Source organism: Amborella trichopoda, chromosome 9 (genome assembly GCF_054954075.1).
Source record: "Amborella trichopoda isolate Santa Cruz 75 chromosome 9, AtrichopodaSantaCruz75HAP2 v2.0, whole genome shotgun sequence".
In the NCBI taxonomy this organism is placed as follows: Eukaryota; Viridiplantae; Streptophyta; class Magnoliopsida; order Amborellales; family Amborellaceae; genus Amborella; species Amborella trichopoda.
The window spans coordinates 42,522,792-42,541,970 of NC_142344.1; the positions used below are offsets into that span (position 1 = coordinate 42,522,792).

General features: G+C 40.8%; 1 protein-coding gene across 8 annotated transcripts in view; it reads left to right on the forward strand.

Moving 5' to 3' along the window:
• The first annotated feature begins 1,967 nt into the window (after positions 1–1,967).
• LOC18438955 (Transducin/WD40 repeat-like superfamily protein) overlaps positions 1,968–19,179 on the forward strand; it is an 86,092-nt gene continuing 68,880 nt past the window's right edge. For 3 of the 8 annotated variants that reach the window (XM_088846537.1, XM_006849129.4, XM_088846538.1), the window contains exons 1-11: positions 2,049–2,382; positions 2,679–2,838; positions 2,965–3,049; positions 3,791–3,830; positions 3,961–4,209; positions 15,476–15,575; positions 15,655–15,729; positions 17,810–17,908; positions 18,223–18,339; positions 18,487–18,602; positions 18,746–18,845. In XM_088846537.1, the coding sequence (XP_088702663.1) occupies positions 2,707–2,838; positions 2,965–3,049; positions 3,791–3,830; positions 3,961–4,209; positions 15,476–15,575; positions 15,655–15,729; positions 17,810–17,908; positions 18,223–18,339; positions 18,487–18,602; positions 18,746–18,845 (1,113 nt within the window). In that variant the 5' untranslated portion in view covers positions 2,049–2,382; positions 2,679–2,706. Of the gene's footprint in view, positions 2,383–2,404; positions 2,526–2,635; positions 2,839–2,964; positions 3,050–3,790; positions 3,831–3,960; positions 4,210–15,475; positions 15,576–15,654; positions 15,730–17,809; positions 17,909–18,222; positions 18,340–18,486; positions 18,603–18,745; positions 18,846–19,179 lie in introns of those variants that run through there. The other 5 variants (XM_020670200.2, XM_020670202.2, XM_088846536.1 and 2 more) reach the window with 5 other exon arrangements.

The window sequence follows — 19,179 nt, forward strand, 5'->3', positions numbered from 1 at the left end:
CTCTCTTTTCCCCAACCGCCCCACCCAGATTATAATAGAAAAAAAAAAAAAAACCCTAAATTTGTGTTATTGAGTTTTAGCACATCCATTTGTTTCTTTTATCTTTGAGAAAATTTCTTTCCATTCCTGACATGCTTCTATCTGGTTTTTGAATATTATAAAATATGTTCCTAATCTTTTAAGGGAGACTTATATATACGTCATGGACCGTACTTTCTTGGCGTTGTCTCCCAAATACTTTTCAATCCACACAACTAGCACAATTATTATTTATTTTTGCAGCGACTCTTAAAAGGAAAAACCTCTTTTGTTTTTTATAAAATTACCCTATATGTATAAATCCCCGATTCTTTCTCTAAAAATTTGAGATAATTTTTTTTAAAATTTTTTGAGACAGACTCTCTCTAAAGGTTTGGAGATAATTCTTTTCTACTTGAAATTTGAGATAATTTTTTTCTTTAAAGATTTTGAGATAGTTTATCTCTCTAAAAATTTAAAATTTGAGATGATTTTTCTCTAAAAATTGGAAGATTCTCTAAAATTTCAAATTTTAAGTTTGTAGATAGAGAATTGTGGATTTATTTATGGGGATATTTTTGTAACAAATTCATTTTCCACCTTAGGCAGTAGCTACAAAAATCAATAGTTATTCGGAGATATTTTTGTACGAAATTTACTTTCTACGTTAGGGAGTAGCAATTGAAAGTAAAAATAATTGGGTTAATTGTGGCTTAAAAAGAATGGGAGGGATCACGCCTATAAAGTATGGTTTAAGGGTATAAATAATTCTCCAAATCTGTAGCATGTACTATGTTCGTTATAACTTTCAGCCTATCCATTTATTCATGTAAATTTTTCTAAAGGCACATCCAAAAATGTTTGATTTTCTAAACTGCTCATGGAAACAATTTAATTTTGCGTTTTTTTAACGTTTCTTAATTTAAAAATATTGGCATATGTTTGTAGGAAATTATAATTCATGTGATTTGCTTGGGTTTTCTAATTTGTTTTGGTCACTCGAATTTACTCAATTTTTGAATTACCATCAAGATTTCCAGTGTTGAGCACTACATGTCTACCTAAATCCCCTTCTCCCCCCTTCGGACATGCCCCTACGCATTTTTTAAAATAGCTTAAGAGTTAGCTTTTTGAAAAGGTTAGTGGGAAGATATTAATGGAAATGAAAACCACAAACATGACAATTAAAGTGAAGCATCATTTCTTTATAAAATTGCGGTTGGGTGAAATCATGTTGAAGAGCTATTCCTTTTCAAGAATTCGAAAACATTATAAAATTGTGGTTCGTTGAACTCATGTTGAAGAGCTCTTCCTTTTCAAGAATTTGAAAACAACAAAGCTTAACTCCTTCTCCAACCCCGTCTCTCTCCAACTTTATAGAAGAATTCTATTTTGCGCCCTAACATTTTTTAAAGGAAAAAGTTCATATAAGTTTGACGCTCTAAATAATCAAATCACGGCCCACCTCAAAAGTTTCACTCGGAGAAGTTTTTTTGATGTTCAAATATCTTTAAATCGATCATCTCAACCTCAAGATGCATCAAATGAGAAAAAAATGAATTTCGAGTTTTGAAAATAGTGCATCTTGTAATGCATTTTTGGGTCATCAATTTTCAAGGTTTTCAAGTTTTTATAGATCAGCTCGATCTACACTATTTTTGAAGCTTTAAATTTTATAATTAAAGACGAAAATATATTTTAAGGCTATTACAAAGATTCTCATATTGAAACTACACTCTCGACTCTATTTAAAAATGTGTTTTACTTTGATAGTTTAGAGCCTCGGCTCCATACAAACCACACCTTCTTTAAAACCTAAAAAACAAGTCAAGATCCCTATATGCGCATATCAATCAGTTCTAAAATTTCTAGTTGAAGATTTACATTTACGTACTTTGAGCCCTTAAAAATAAAATAAAATTGGAACTCACTCTAGCTCTTTAGAACTCGCCCTTGAAAGTTGTATTTTTTCCCAGCGTTGCCACCCTTGAGAGTTCTATTTTTTCCCTGCGCTGCCACTTCACAAAGTTGCACTGCCGGGGCAATGTCGGGGACTTTCCCACGTTTTCGCCGTTATCAAACGCACAAAAAAAAGCCAAATATATTTCGGAACTCAGATAGTAAAAAAAAAAAAAAGCCAAATATAATTCGGAACTCAGGTGGTAAAAAAAAATGAAGAAATGCATACTCAACCACCTCACCAATGCTCGAGGTTCTGATCTCATGAGTCTCGAGCTTTCTTTCACTTCTCTTAATGGTGGAACTCTTTGGCTTTTGCCTATTGAGAGAGTAACCGTGCAGCTCTTACCTAGCCTTTAGGGCAAGTTAAGCCTTCCCCTAAATCAGCTTCATCTTTAAAACGAGGTTTGGGCTTTCTTCCTCTCCCATTAATAGTGATTCTTTATTTATTTATTTATTTATTGGTAATAATGGTGGTTCTCTTTCATTTTTCTGAAAATGATTCTTGCTAAACCTGAACCATGTACATTGGGGACCTTTAAATCCAGGTTATCTGATCAATGATTATAAGCTCTCAGGCCTTTTTCAGCTTTCGTTAATGGCTTCTAGGGTTCATTTTGTGAAATTAATGAGTATTTCATGTGTGTGCTTCCCTTAGGATTAGTTAGGCCTGGTTCTTATGTTGCTTTTTCCATTTGAAGGCAGGATATCCAACATAAGATCTGAATCATGTTGAAGTTAAGGGCTTTTCGCCCTACAAATGACAAGATCATGCGGATTCAGACGCACCCTACGTATCCATGGATTGTGACTGCGGATGCATCGGATCATGTGGTTGTCTGGAATTGGGAGCATCGCCAGGTAATTTTCAAAATTTCTTCCCTTCCCCTTCTCTGCAATATATTGATCTTGTAGTCTTTGTTGTTTCTCATTTATCTTTGTGTTTCGATTTTTTCTTGTGTCTCACGTTTGCTATTGAATTTTCAGATTATTTATGAGCTTAAAGCTGGGGGTGTGGATGAGAGGCGTTTGGTGGGGGCAAAGCTTGACAAGCTTGCTGAGGGCGAGACTGGTATGCGTCTTGCGCTTTTGAACTGTCTTTGACCTTTCTTCTCTTTTTTGATGAGTATTTCTCCGTTTTTTTTTTTTTTTTTTTTCTTTCAGTGGATCAGGGTTTTCATTTTTGTTAGTTTTGAGGTTTTATGCACGCAAAATGCTTCAAATATTGTGAATCATGGCTAGTTTTTTGGATCATATGATGAAAATGATCGAATGGGTCATTCTCAATATTTTGGTTTAGTTCTTTAAGGCTGTTAAGTATGATAATTTATGTCAATATAACCCAAAAGCAAGTCTATCAATGTGAAATTCATGTGTATAGAGATTTTTCTGCAAATCAACGTGTAAATAGCATAATAGAAAGAGGAAACTGAAGTTCTGAATTACATAACTACTAATTTGGAATTTAAGAGGAATATTCCTTGTAAATTATTATTTATTATTATTTTTTTGGAAAAAGATGCTCCATAGACTGTTAATGATGCCTTCTCTTAGTTGTGAGAAGGCATTATGTGTATGTCTATACCTTACATTTTGATCTCAGTAGCATGTCTTATCTCCTCACATTTTAGGCTGTGAAATTTCTTTAAACTTTTTTTTGTAATCAATCTATACAAACTTGCATTTGTTACATGATACATTGAATCTCAACATGATTACTTGACGTGCAAGTTTTGTTCACTTTTTATTGAGCAAACCATCAATGGCATTGATATCCGTTAACTCGTAGTCTTCCTTTTTGCTTGATTGCTAGACTCAAAAGCAAAACCCACAGAAGCCATGCGGGGAGGGAGGTAATGGTTCTATAAGTGCTACTTTCTTTCTCTCTTTTGACTTTTATCTAATTCAAATGCATTTGAGCTTTCGTCTTATCCAAGACACACCAAGTTATGGTCTTTTACATTTGGTTTCCAAACAATGAAGTGTTAAGCAGGTGAGCTTTTATGATGACGATGTTCGTTTTTGGCAACTTTGGCGCAACCGTTCTGCAGCTGCCGAGGCACCTTCTGCAACAAATCAGCTCTCCTCTGCCTTCAGTTCTCCAGTGTCTTCAACAAAGGGTAGACATTTTCTTGTTGTTTGTTGTGAGAATAAAGCCATATTTCTCGACTTGGTTACAATGCGTGGCCGTGATGTACCCAAGCAAGACCTTGACAACAAATCCCTTATCTGGCAAGTCCTTCTAGCTTCATATGTGATGGGGTTTGGTGTTTTACTTTTTCGTAAGCGACTTAATATGATCGGGACTGTGATTACATTCATAAATGAATGCATCTTAAGTTGCTATGTTTAATGATTATACAATGGCAATGAGAACATAAGCATTTGTGTACAACATGGATCGTGAGCAATTGAAGTGCCGTCTTCATTGCTATTATTATTTTCTTAATAATGACTAATTTTATTTCTACAAGTATGAGATTACAAAGTTGCTGTGGACACAACATATACACTTTACACAATTTTCATCCTCAAGTCTTTGAGGCTGAGTAACCCTCTCTAGCCAAAGACCACCAGAGAGTTTCTCCTCCTGAGTATGCACAAACTCTATGATTTGTATCATGATCTTTACATCAAGCAAAAGCTTACTCTGAAAAACACCAACCACCAAGATTGGTTGGCCCTGATTTTAGCCCAAGTTATGACAATCTCCTTCCATCACTATAGTTTTCCATTTACCTATCAATATTTCATACTGGAGAAGTGTTCTTGCCTCACTTCGCTCACATTGCATATTCCCATTGGACCACTTATGTTTAGATTTGTATCATTTGTGGTCAATCGAAAACCTATGCCGATACTCTCAGGGCCTGGATTGCCCTTAGAGATTCATACTTTTGAAAGACTGTATCAGTAGGAAAATTATTTATATTTTTTTTTGGAGAACTTGGGGTTAAGATGTAAGGTGAGATATATTAACAAAGTCAGTGATGTAATTCATGAATTTTTTGTGAAGCCCAGGGCTCATAGGCACTACGTACATGAAACATGATGGTAATAATGCCTATGAACTAGCTTTTGAAAATATGCTGGTTTTAAACATTAAAACTTAACCCTCTACCTCTCTTTGGTAGCATGAGGAGGAGACGTCATCTTCCTCCTCTTCCACCTCCTTTTCCTGCTCTTAGACATCCTTCTCATCCGGCCCTCTCTCGTCCTTCACCTTCTACACCAACTCCCTCCAGGCTTCACTCTTCTTGGTCCCCGGCCACTCCTTTCTGGAATAGAATATACAAACTTTACCCTAAACCTCTCTGTGCCCCACACAAGGCTTCCCCTAAGGGTGCGACAGTCTTTAACTCTTGGCTAACCACAAAGAGTGTTACCGACAACTGTTTCTGGGCCTCCTGTATCCTTCACGCTTGTTGTTGCACGCTCCTCACCCTCCCTCCCTCTTACAGGCTCTTCGGTTTGCCCTTAGGAGCCTCCCTCTTCTCTCTGCCGCCAGCCCTCGGTCGGTCCCTTCTTCGTCTCCATCCCTTCTGAAGAGTCATCCTCGCTTAAGGCAAAGTTCCAGTCTTTTTTAGTAGTCTCGTTTCGCCCTTCTTGGCATGATTTTAGAGGAGTTGAGAAATGGGCACAGAAAATTTGGGAGGATACCAATATTTCGGCTCGACGCCTCTCTAGCGGAGACTATCTTTTCACCTTTTCATCACAAGCTTATACCTGCCAGGTTTTGCAGGACTCCAAATCTATGTTTTTCAAAGGGGCATCTTTGTGTCTTGCTGCTTGGTCCCCCCAGGAAGGATCTTTCAGAAGGCAAAAAGTTTGGCTTACGCTACACCATGTGCCACTCCATGCTTGGTCTCTTGCAACTTTTGGGAGAATAGCAGAAATTTGCAAAAATTTGATCTCGATTCGATGGAAATATCTGAAAACTCTACCGCTAGGCTCCATCCTGCACCTAGTGGAGGTCCTGGACCCTAAGAGTATTCCACCTTGTGTGTGGATAGAAGTGGATAACCTGTTCTATCTGATTTCTCTGGCCTGGTCAGAGGTTTCTCCCCCCTCGGTTAACCTGGTAAATAGCTGTCCGTACTCGTTGCAGGAGATCTCTTCACCCCTTTCTTGGGGCGTCGTTACTAAGAAATCAAGCAAAGCCAAGCGGCGCCATCGCCGAAATCTCCATGACCATTTTCCTGGCAAGAGAAACAATCGGCCAAGCTTTCCGGCCAGTTACCAGTCTTCCCAGTGGACCCCACGGGGCACCCCCTCCCAATGCAATCTGGGGACGATGGGGACGGTGGAGTCAAAGAGTCGGCAACGATCGCATGCGTGGGGTCCACCTTCTCTGAACCATTTTCAGAAGGCGGTGGGCTTGGCCACAACGGTCTCTTACCATCGAGTCCCCTGGCTTCCTCGACCTGGTAAGGAGGTAGTAGAGGACTTTGTTCTCCAAACTTCTCCTGGTCTATCGGGCTCTGTAAAGGATCCGTCTTCCTCAGTCGGGGCTGTGGTTTGGGCCTCGGTAGCTGATCCGTTTCACGTGGTGAGGTCCCCAATGGACGAAGGTACACATGCCGCCCTGAAGCCTGTCTCTGTGGCCACGCGGCAGGTGCATCCTTCCCCATGTGTCCCAGGCTTTCGTGGGGAGACAAATGCTACCTTTCGCCACCTTCCATAGCTTCGGAAGCAGCTTTTGTCCTCTCGTATGATTGCACTTTGCCCAAGAAATTATCTCGCCTCCCCCTCTGCCACATGGCCTCCCGCCACAACCACCCCACGACGGTCCACCTAACGCCGTCCCTCCCTCTACCTTTTCCTCCCATGATATTCCACCTAGGCCTTCCAATGAACCTACCCCCGCTTAGAGCTCACCGATCTCCACGAGCGAGGAGTTGCAAGCTTCCATCCTATCCAGTTCTCCGTGCAGGTCCTCTCTGTGCCTCTCAGAGGATGTCTACACCAAAGACGAGAAAGCCAGACCCACTTTCTCTTGTCACCCTGGGTCCCCCTCTATTCTACACTGACTTTCCTACCCTTTCCCTTCTTTTCCCATAGAGGCCCCCCTCTGTTTGCTTCTTTTCTGCCAATGGAAGTGGACCCTTCACTTCTTCCTTTCGACATCATCATGGTACACTCCCTTCTTCCATCTCCCCCTGACCCTTCTCACCTCTCTGAGCTTCTTGGCCCCTTTCTTCCTCAGCCCTCTCTCCTTATCCCTCTCGGCAGGATAACGACAGTACTCTTCCCTTTTAAGTTCTCCCTTGCTTCGACTTTCAACCTTGGTCTCCAACCTTTTCCTTATCACTATTTATCATTCTACACCCCTCGTCCATCTCTGCCTGTCAACCCTTACCCTTATGCCGTTTCCAACTGGGCTCTTCCCCTTGTCACCTTCTGGACCCCTACCTAGTCTGAAGCCTCCCCCGGGCACCCTCTTGGCTCACCACATACTTCTACTCCTTCCCATGTTAACCCCATCGCTGAGTTCCCCACTGCACTGTCGCCTGGTCTTAGCCTTGGTGAGCCAATGTCCTTGCCGTCTGTCTTTCATCCCCCTTGCCAGTCCTCCTACTCCAGTTAATTTTTTGGGATTGTTCGTGACCCATTATCCCAAGCACCCTCTTCTTCTCTTTCGGCAGAAGGCGATCTAGAGAGAGCAGGTGGGAAAGATAACATTCGAGAAGCTGACAGGATGAAGGAGATCTATAGGGTAATGTGATTTGAACACCATGGACCCGAAGGCCCGACACATCTGTTCTTGCAGGCGGACGCCCAAAGCAGGCTCAAGGTGAATCTCAAAGGACATCACGAACTGCGTAACCTCTTTTCTTTTATTAATTATGACATAATCGCTACTGATGTCAAGCCTCCTCCCACCATTGCCCAAACCTCCCCCACTCCAAGGCGGTTGCCCAGAACTGCCTCCACCCCTGCTTCTCCCCATAACTTATGAAGATACTCTCTTGGAATATTAGAGGGTTGGGACAGAAGTCCAAAAGGGATTCGGTGAGAGACTTTTCTTTAAAACTCTCCCCATCGATCCTTGCCTTGACAGAGACAAAACAACCGGAGCCTACTCTGCAATCCATCCGCAGCGTGTGGGGCAGAAGGCCGTGTCAATGGGCTTCATTACTGACAATAGGGGCTTCTGGCGGAATTTGGGTAATTTGGAACCCAATTGAGTTTAATCTCCTCTCGTCCCACATAAGAGAATTCTCGGTCACTGTCCTTCTCTCCAGAACAACAGACGGTGCGCTGCTTAAATTCTCCGCCATTTATAGTCTAAACTCAGCTTCCCCTTGGTCTGAATTGGATCTGGTAGCAGCCTTACCACATCCTGCATGGTGTCTGGGTGGTGATTTCAATATCACCTGATGGTGTCATGAGAGAAACTTCAACACCAATATTTACCACGGAATGTTGGATTTCTCTGACTTCATCTCTCGACATGAACTTATAGACATTCCAATTCAAGGGAATGCCTTCACCTGGTCCAATCACTGTGCTCAGCCCTCCCTGGCTAAACTGGATCGTTTCCTTTTGTCCCTTGGTTGGGAAGTTGCTTTTCCTGGTTCCCATGCTCTTACCCTGCCTAAACCTACCTCGGATCATTGCCCCATTCTTCTTGATACACAAGGGATTTATAGGGGGCCAAAACCTTTTCTTGTGTGAATTGGCTTGGTTGGAAGAGCAGTCCCTTGTGACTCTCATCCCCAATTGGTGGGATTCTTTCTCTTCACAAGTCTCGGGTAGAGAGGGATTCAAGCTTCATACCAAAATCCAGCTGCTTAAAAAGTCCTTAAAAAATTGGAGCCAGTCTCGGCCAAGGAATTATTCTCGATTAAAAAGCTCTTGGCTCAATTGTATCCAAGACCTTGATAAAATTGAGGAAGTTAGACCCCTCTCAGACTCTGAAGTATAGGTCTGAACACAATCCAATCTGGAATACCTTTCTACACTCAAGAAAGAAGAGCTTTTTTGGTACCAGGGATCCTAGGTTAAAATCAAGGGACCAGAATACTGCCTTCTTTCATCGTATAGCCAATTGTAGAAGGAGAGAGAATCTGATATCCACAATTAAGGTGGATAACAATTTTCTTACCTAGCCAGATGATATCGAAAATGCCATCCTAAATTTCTTCACGTCCCTCTATACTGCCCTTGTGGGACTTAGGCCAAGGATGACCACTTTGGATTTCCTTACTGTTCTTGATCATTGGTCCAACGAGTTGGAAAGACCTTTTACAGTAGAGGAAATCTCAATCACCATTGACCAATTAGCTAAAGACAAAGCTTCGGGGCCAGATGGTTTTCCCATGGCCCCCTTTAAATCTTTCTTGAGTACTTTCCTACCTAATCTCAGGAGCTTCTTTGAAGAATTCTATCATAGGGGGATCCTCAACAAAGCTATCAATGGCACCTTTATAGCCCTTGTCCCCAAGAAAGAAGGTGCTGAAGAGCTTAAGGACTTTCGTCCAATTAGCTTACTCAACTCTTCATACAAAATTTTGGCCAAGGTATTGGCTGCAAGACTCAAGCAAGCCCTTCCTTTTATCTTCTCGCAGTCCCAATCAGCCTTCATCCAAGAAAGGCTGATCTTGGATAGTGCTTTGGTCGCTCATGAGTGTATCTACTCTAGGCACTTATCCAAGAAACCGGGCTTGATTTTCAAAATCGATTGGGAGAAAGCATATGACCATGTGGATTGGACATTACTGGATGAGACAATGGCTATAATGAATTTTGGTCCTCGATGGAGAAAATGGATAAAAGGCTGAATTTCTACCCCCCATTTTTCGGTCCTTATTAATGGAAGCCCTAAAGGATTCTTTACTGGGTCTCCGTCAAGGGGGACTCGTTATCTCCCTTTCTTTTGACAATAGTTGCCGAGGTTTTCAGTAGGTCTATCTCTCGTCTCTACCAGGAAGGACTACTTTCGGCTTTCCCCTGTAGCTCACAAGGTCCTTTGGTATCACACTTGCAATACGCAGATGATACCCTAGTCTTCCTAGATGCAGTCCCTCAGCAAATCGAGAACCTTAGAATCTGCCTCAAATGCTTTGAGAAGGCCACTGGCTTCAAAGTAAATATGGAAAAATCAAAGATGATGGGAGTGGGCCTCACATTTCAAGAAATCAAATCCCTGATTCCTTCCTGGGATTGTAAAGTAGAGGACCTTCCTACCACTTATCTGGGGATCCCTTTAGGTTTAGGGAAACCAAAAAAGAGACATTGGGCCCAAGTGATTGATAGAGTTGATAGGCGTCTAGCTGGTTGGAAAGGAAGATTCCTTTCCCTGGCCGGTCGTTCTACTTTGGTTAAGGCTACACTGGCAAACTTCGCTATTTACTTAATGTCCATCTTCCATATGCCAGTGTCGGTAGCTAATAGATTGGATCAACTGATGAGGAACTTCTGAGGTCCGGCCAAGCCGAAAAAACGAGACATCATCTAATCTCTTGGGATAGAGTCCGATTGCCCAAAGCCCATGGTGGTTTAGGTATCAGAGATCTAAGAAAGCATAATCTTGCTCTATTGGGGAAGTGGTGGTGGAGATTGGCCACCCAACTAAACTCTTTCTGAGCACAGGTTATTCGGAATAAATATAACATTCCGGACCGCATTTGGGTACCTGAGAGGCCATCACGAAGCAGGGCTTCAGGAGTTTGGAAATCTCTCGCCTCTTCTCTTTCTCAGTTCAAGAAAGCGCTTCGTTTCCGTCCAAAATAAGGAAACAGAGTTTGCTTTTGGTCTGATCTATGGATTGGACATGCTTCCCTTAGGGACTTATTTCCTAGCCTGTTTCAACTTGCTTCCAACAAAGAGTCCTGTATTGCAGATGAAATGTTCTTGGCAGGGGGGCGTAGAACTTGGAACCCCATGTTTCGAAGGAATCTCTCTGAAGAGGAAATATTAGCTTTCACCACTCTTTCAGCTGCTCTTCACCCGGTGTTCACTATCTCCATCTGGTAAGTTTTCAGTAGCATCTTTCGATAAAAAACTTATCCAACCTCCTATTTTCCCTTTAAATCCCATCTCTCCTCTCTCCAAAGTGTGGAACACTATAGCTCCTCCAAAAGTTCAGTCTTTCTATTGGATAGCAGGCTGTCAACGGGCCCTCACACTTGATCAGCTCCAAAAAAGCGGCCTGCCACTTCCTAACAGGTGTGTAATGTGCCTGAAAGAGGAGTCAAACTCCCACCTTTTTCTACATTGCAATGTGGCTTATGAGCTTTGGACACTGATTCGACACTTATTTAGTCTCAAATGGGTCCTCCCACATTCGGTTAAAGATTTATTTCTTCATTACTTGGAAGGTCCTTGGCCCAAAGCAGGTAGAACCTTGTGGAGGGCAGCAATCGCTGCTACCGTATGGGTTTTATGGCTAGAAAGAAATGAGAGGGTCTTTCAAGGACACAACAATGAAGTTTCAGGGCTGTTTCATAAGGTTACCTCACTCGTAACTTTTTGGGCTTCCACCCACAGTATCTTTGGTGGGATTCCTATGAGCTCTTTCTCAGGCAATGTGACAATATTATCCAACTCCAGCCTTTCGAGCTACAACGACCTCACAACTGGTTACCTCCTTTAGAAAATGCCATAAAGCTTAACTTCGATGGCTGTTCCTTGGGAAACCCGGGCCCTTCAGGAGTAGGGGGAGTTTTCCGCGACCACAATCGAAATGTTCTCATGACATACTCAAAATATGTCGGAAATGGAGATTCACAATTTGCCGAAGCATTGGCACTCCTAATGGGCCTGAAATTTTTTAAACCATCTTGGGGCTAATCATTAGTGGTGGAAGGAGACGCAAAAAACATTCTATCATAGGCAGCAGGCACCACTACCCCTCCTTGGTACCTTTCTAGAATCTTTGATGAAATTTACCACTCAACATCTGTTGGATGCATACCTGGCGGACGTCGAACGAGTTCGCCGACCTCCTCGCTAAAGATGGTGTGCGACGATGACCACACTTGGAAGACAATGAATGGTCTACCTCCTTTTTTGCACTGGACCATCGAGGTCTTCTAGGACACTAGATTTTTTGGTTGTTGTTTTTTGTAACAGGGTGTGCTTATAAGCCCAATTTTTTTGGGACCTCAATCTTTTGGTTACAGCCACTTCTAAGGATATAAGTTGTATAGGGTTTTTGGCTAAATGTTTTGACTGAGATACCTGGCTCGTGGGTATTCTCAGTCCTCTCCTCCCTCTTTCTGCGGTATTCCTTCTTTTTATATAGTAATACAATGATAACATTATTAAAAAAAAAAAAAAAAAAGCCTATGAACTATTTCCCTCCCCCCCCCTCCTCCAAAAAAAAAAAATAAAGTAAAAATGCAGTGCCTCTGAATTGTTACAAGATAAGATAATTAAAGTGGAGCATTACTTGTCTTCTGTCCTGTATATGCATGTGTGGCCAACCTTCAGCCCTCCTCACTATTCCCCCCACCCCAACCAAATGAAGAATACATGCCTTGAAAATGCCTATTTTTTAAAATCATGAAACTTGATTACTAGAAAAAATTATGCGAGTAGTGACGATTTGCCTATTTCTTACGTTTAGTCTTCACTTCTCATATCATATCCAGAAAAGATATATAAATAATTGTTGCTAAATGTGTTGAGGAGATGCAGCAGGAGTGAACTTCTACTTCAAAAATTATGAAATACATGTTTTGTAGAAATCTAGTTGATAGAAAAATATATTACTTGTAAGCTTTGCTTTGTGGATATGTTGTAGGCATTGGTGTTAAACATTTGTCCTGGTTTCCTATGTCATTGGTTTGAGCGTGTCAAAGTAGATGGTCTTTCTCTTGATAAGTTGGTCCACGTCTCCTATGCCTGCGGGAGATCTAATTAGAGAATGGATTTTTCTCTAGAACCCTGGTTTGGACTTTCTTTTCCCTTTTAGCCCACCCTTGAGGGTTTTTCAACGTTTTAGATGAGGAGGCTTGAACTCTTGCTATTCGGGCCATAATCCTAATATTTAGGCCCTAGTCCTTCTCTAATCCTCTAAAAATGTCTCTATTGAAAGGTGACTTAAGTCATTCTGATCAGATGGGGCACAAATGAGTCCTAGTTCCTTGGTGGGTCATTGACATTCTAGTAGAAGTCTAGGAGTCTGAGCTTCCACTTGTTGATCACCTTCAAACATGTTCTTCTTGAAGTGGTTCTCCTTATTGCGTTGAACATGATTTTATGTCATGTTATGGTCATAGATTGCATTGTCAAACAATGTATATGTGATATAATTAATAGATTGAATTGTTTAATGATAGAGAGTGATTAAAAAATTATAGTGAACAACATAACATTGAATGAGTGTAGCTGAGATGAGGATGTTGGGATGGATGAGTGACAATATAAGAAATGATAGAATTCGGAATGAATACATCCGAGGGACTTAGGGGTAGTTCCAATAGGCAATAAGATAAGGGAAAGTGGATTTAGGTGGATGGCCATGTACAACGGTGGCCTAGAATAGTACCAGTTAGAAGGGTGATTTGTTTTAAGTGGAAGCTCTAAAAGGGCAAGGGGCTGGCACCTAGGCCGCTAGGTCGGTGCCTGGAAACACCTTTGCCCCCTGCGGGGGGGGGGGGGGGGGGGCGGCACACCTTGGCTATCGTCTATTATTTCAAACATAGACTTTTGTTTTTTTGGTTTGTTTGTGCTGTAGTCTATTTATTTCAAACAACAATATCCCAATTACTTCAAATACATACATGAAGGAATGTACACAATATTCTTTTACTTTTTTTTTCACGCAAATTCTTTGTTGTGTAATATGAAACCATATGTTGCACCACTGATCTATAATCAAATTTCTTATAATCTTTTGTGGGGTTTAGCCAATTTTCTTAATTTGTTTTATAATTAGTATCCCGTCCAACCAAAACATGCAACTAACCCTAATTTGCGAGGGTCCCTGGCATATTTACTTCCACATATCATCGAGACCGGTCCTTTTTATCATCAACGATCATTTCAAAATCACGTTTAAAGAATAAAGGAAGGCATCTTTATGACCTTATGATTTGATTGAGGGTATGACCATTGATAGAGCAGATTGGTAGAACAAGATTCGTGCAGCTGACCCTAAATAGTTGGGATAAGGCTGGTTTGAACTTTTTTTCCCCCTTTCAGCCCGCCCGTGAGGGTTTTTCAACTTTTTAGATGAGGAGGCTAGAACTCTTTACTATTTGGGCCATAATCCTAATATTTGGGCCCTAATCCTTCTCTGTTCCTCTAAATTGTCACTATTGAAAGGTGACTTAAGTCATTATGATCAGATGTGGCACAAATGAGTCCTAGTTCCTTGGTGGGTCATTGCCGTGCTAGTTAAGGTCTAGGAGTTTGAGCTTTCACTTGTTGATGACCTTCAAACATTTTCTTCCAAAAGTGGTTCTCCTTACTGCATTGAACATGATTATATGTCGTTGTAGTGATAGATTGAATTGTCAAACGATGTATATGTTATATAATTAATATATTGAATTGTTTACTGATAAAGAGTGATTAGAAAAAATTATATTGAACAACATAACATAGAATGAGTGTAGCTGAGATGAGGATGTTAAGATGGATGAGTGGTAATGTAAGAAAGGATAGAATTCAGAATGAATACATCTGAGGGACTTAGGGGTAGTTCCAATAGGCAATAAGATAAGGGCAAGTAGACTTAGGTGGTCTGGCCATGTACAACGACGGTCTAGAATGGTACCAGTTAGAAGGGGTGATTTCTTTCAAGTGGAAGCTTTAAAAGGCCAAGGGAGAGGGTCAATATTAAAAAAAAACGAGGGTTGGCGCCTAGGCTGCTGAGTCGGTGCCTGGAAACACCTTTGCCCTCGGTGGGGGGGTGGGGGAGGCAAATTCTTTGTTGTGTAATATGAAACTATATATTGCACTGATCTATAGTCAGATTTCTTATAAATTTTTGCAGGGTTTAGCCAAATTTCTTAATTTTTTATAATTAATTTCCCATCCAACCAAAACATGCAACTAACCCTAATTTGTGAGAGTCCCATGCATATTTACTGCCACATATCATCAAGACCAGTCCTTTTTATCATCAACGATCATTTCAAAATCACGTTTAAAGAATAAAAGAAGCCATCTTTATGACCTTATGGTTTGACTGAGGGTATAACTTTTGATAGAGTAGATTGGCAAAGCAAGATTCGTATTGCTGATGGCTTGGATGATGATGATAATGATGATGTCAGTGGATCAAAAAACTTCTTTTTGTAAGATTCACAGAAATATTGGCAAAGCAGTATTTTTATTTCTAAAAATGTTATAGAAAAGTCCCTCTCTAGAAATTGCATTGATGATGAATTGCCATAGCTTTTTAATACATTTGCATTGTTAGGCATACTAATCACTGTGTTTGTTTTCTGGTGGGTTCTTGATGTTGCTGCTGAATAATTTGCTTGGTATCTTGACTTGGTTCTTGACAAGGCTTCTAAATGATTAGCATTGAACCTTGCAGTATGGAGTTTCTTTCAAGATCTGCTGCTGGTGACGGCCCACTTGTTGCATTTGGTAGTTCAGATGGTGTGATCAGGGTCCTTTCAATGATTACATGGAAGGTATGAATCTAATTTGAATTTTTTATATAGAGTATCCATGCTTTTTAAAACGCTAATGGTCAACAACTATTCTCTGTAGCTTGTTCGCAGATATACTGGTGGTCATAAGGGATCGATTTCTTGCTTGATGACATTCCTAGCTTCATCTGGTGAGGTAATTCGTACTTCTTATCCAACATAATGTGGCATATTAATATTGTTTACAGTATTATGGTTTCTAACTATTGTTCCTTGACAATCACTGTAGCCTTTCTATGAATGTGCTGCCTTCTTTTCTTTTTTAACATACTTGCATCTACTGAGTATGGTAGGGATTTTACATACTCCTTGCATAATATATAATGTAGTCCAAAAAATGGGGTGTGTCCAGTCTCCTTGCTAAACTATGTCTAATATTCATGAACATGGGCATCAGATGTACGAGTTGCTGTTGTTTGGCAATAGAATCTCCGCTTTTTGAGCTTCCCTACAAAATAAGTAATGGTTTTAGTTCTGTTCTGTGTACTTGTGTACTAAATGGGATAAGGCTTGGATGATGATGATGATGATGATATGTTGTTGTGTTCTATTTGACTTTAGTATAATAAAGCTATAGACACACATGTTGTTATTTCTTTGATGTACGCTTTGTTTAGGCTTCTGTTGATTTCCATATCATATTACAATTTGGGCCAATCTGGAATATTTTATTCATGTGCAATTTGACCTCGAGGGGTCTTTGATTTTCAAGTTTGAATTGATTCCAATTGGCCCCTCAAATTGAATGCTTCGCAAAGACTCCAAGTTGTTTTGCAAAAAAATTCATATTCGCTCTCTCTCTCTCTCTCTCACACACACACACACACACACACACACACATACACACACACACACACACACACACACATACACCCTGTCACCACCACCACTATCGCCGTTAAGGCTGAGAATTTACCTGGTTTGGATCCGAAAATTGAATTTCGGACCTTGTTCGGATCTGGGTATGGATCTAAAATTTGGATCCGATGGGTCGGATCTAGATCCAAAATTTGGAGCCAAATGGTAATTCGGATTGGATCCGGGTATAGGTGGATTCGATTAGGATCCGACCCAGTTATATAAAATATTATATATTGTTATATATATTCATATATGTTATATAGTATTTTTTGTTATATATTATTTTATAGATATAACATAATATATAAAATTTTTTTTTGGATCCAATCATGTCTGGATCCCTATCCGAATCCCATGTATACTTTTCGGATCCTCATCTAGATCCAAATATTCTAGATCCGATCTGATCTAGATGCGGATTTGGATCCCATGTATATTTTTTGTACCTAAATCTGGATCCCGGTGGATCTGGATCCAATCCGATCCATTCTCAGCCTTAATCGTGATTGCCACCCCTGCTACCACCACCAACACCACCGCCACTCCATTACCCACTCCACCCCACCACCTGCTAGCATCTCCTCCATTGCAGCCTCCTAGCCACCACTACCTCATCACGCACTCCACCGCCATCTCCACAGTCTCCAGTAGCAGCACCACCACCGCCATCACCACTGTATTTGCTCCATCGCCATCACCACCACCACTGCTGCCATGATATCGCATTGTGACCACCACATCATCACACCAAACAACCCTGGATAACAACCAATCACCATTGCCACCCCTGCTACCACCACCACCACCAACACCACCGCCACTCCACTACCCACTCCACCACCTTCTACCATCTCCTCCACTACCGCCTCCTGGCCACCACTAGCTCATCATGCACTCCACTGCCATTCTCCACAGTTTCCACCACCACCAGCAGCAGCAGCACCACCACCACCACTGCGTTTGCACCATCGCCATCACTACCACCAGCACCACGTCCACCACCACCACCACCACTCCACCCCCCCTCCCCCAAAAAACCACTACCTCCTCCATCACTACCTTCACCACCATCACACTGCTGCCATGATAATCACATTGTGACCACCACATCATCATGCCACACAATTATAACTTGCAATTCAATTTGAAACAATCAAACACCCCTGGATATCAAATGATATACAGCAATAGTCAATTCTAATTTGGATAAAAGCACCATTTGACAAAAAGTGAAATCAAATGGTGCCTTAATATTTCAACAAAGCTTTTCTATCATCACGTGATTTTTGGTCCATACATCTGAAGTGTATTTGGACGTTCTCATCTATATTTATGTATCTTGTCAATGCTTTCAGGCACTCCTAGTTTCTGGCGCTAGTGATGGTTTGCTTGTTCTTTGGAGTGCTGACCATATTCAAGATTCTCGTGAACTTGTACCCAAACTGAGTTTAAAGGTAACTTTTCTGCCCCCTGTAGTCATGCTTTTGATGGTTCTTTCATAATTGAGGCAACAAATAGCGACAAAAGGGGTGGTTTTTCTAGTTGCTTTTACCTGGTTTCTGTATTACGTTAGGTAGAAATAACGATTCCATGATTTTTGAATTAATTCACAAAATCTTGGATCGTTAAACAATAGGACTACTACAACTTGATCTTTGATGCAAGTTCTTATATATGATGTGGAAGAAAACCTTTAATTCTGTATGTTGTTTTTCTAATTGGTAATCATATAGTGAGCTTCTTATGTCTTTCTGCTCTAATTTTCTAGGCTCATGATGGTGGACTTGTAGCTGTTGAACTTTCCAGAGTATTGGGAGGTGCGCCGCAACTGATTACAATTGGTGCTGATAAGTCCTTGGCTATTTGGGACACTGTTTCCTTTAAGGTGCCAAAAGCCAAAATCTGTTTTACTTTTGATGCAAGGGATGGATTTTTATTTCAGGCTATATTCATTTAGTTATCAGGCTAGATTCCTAGGATGGAATTTTATTGTATATTTTCTTTAACTTAAGCATACTTCTTGGCTAATCAGGAGATGCGGCGTATTAAACCCGTTTCAAGGGTTGCTTGTCACAGTGTGGTTTCTTGGTGCCATCCTCGTGCTCCGAGCCTTGATATCCTAACTTGTGTTAAGGATTCCCATATTTGGTATGTAATATCAAACCTTTTGTACTACTGTTGTGGTTATTTGTAATGTTGAGCTTTGGAATGTTATGCTTTATCCTTTTTCTTTCTGTAGTATTATTATCACCCTGCTTAATTTGTTTTCTTTTATTTTTGGCCCTTTGTAGGGCGATAGAACATTCGACTTATTCCGCGGTGACACGACCCTTGTGTGAGCTGTCTTCATTAATTCCTCCAAGTGTGCTTGCACCAAATAAAAAACTGCGGGTATGTACGTTATATTTCTTCTCATTTAAATGCATAAAGGGAGTTAACTTTGTTAACGATTGTTCTCGGGAAAGCGATAAATTTTCATCATGTTGAATAGTTCTCCATGAAGCTTTTTAAGGTTAAAGGAATGCTTATAGTTTTTGAAGTAGACACGCTGGGGCCTTTACAATGAGCCTTTATTGTGAATTTCCATTCTAGAATATCTTTCAGTAGATGATATCAGGTATCCTATGACAAACGTACCAATCTATTGTGCAAAAAGCATTAAATTTTAATCTGTAGCTTACAGAAGTCCCGGAATTCTTTTCTTATATTGTTTGTATTTTTTCTT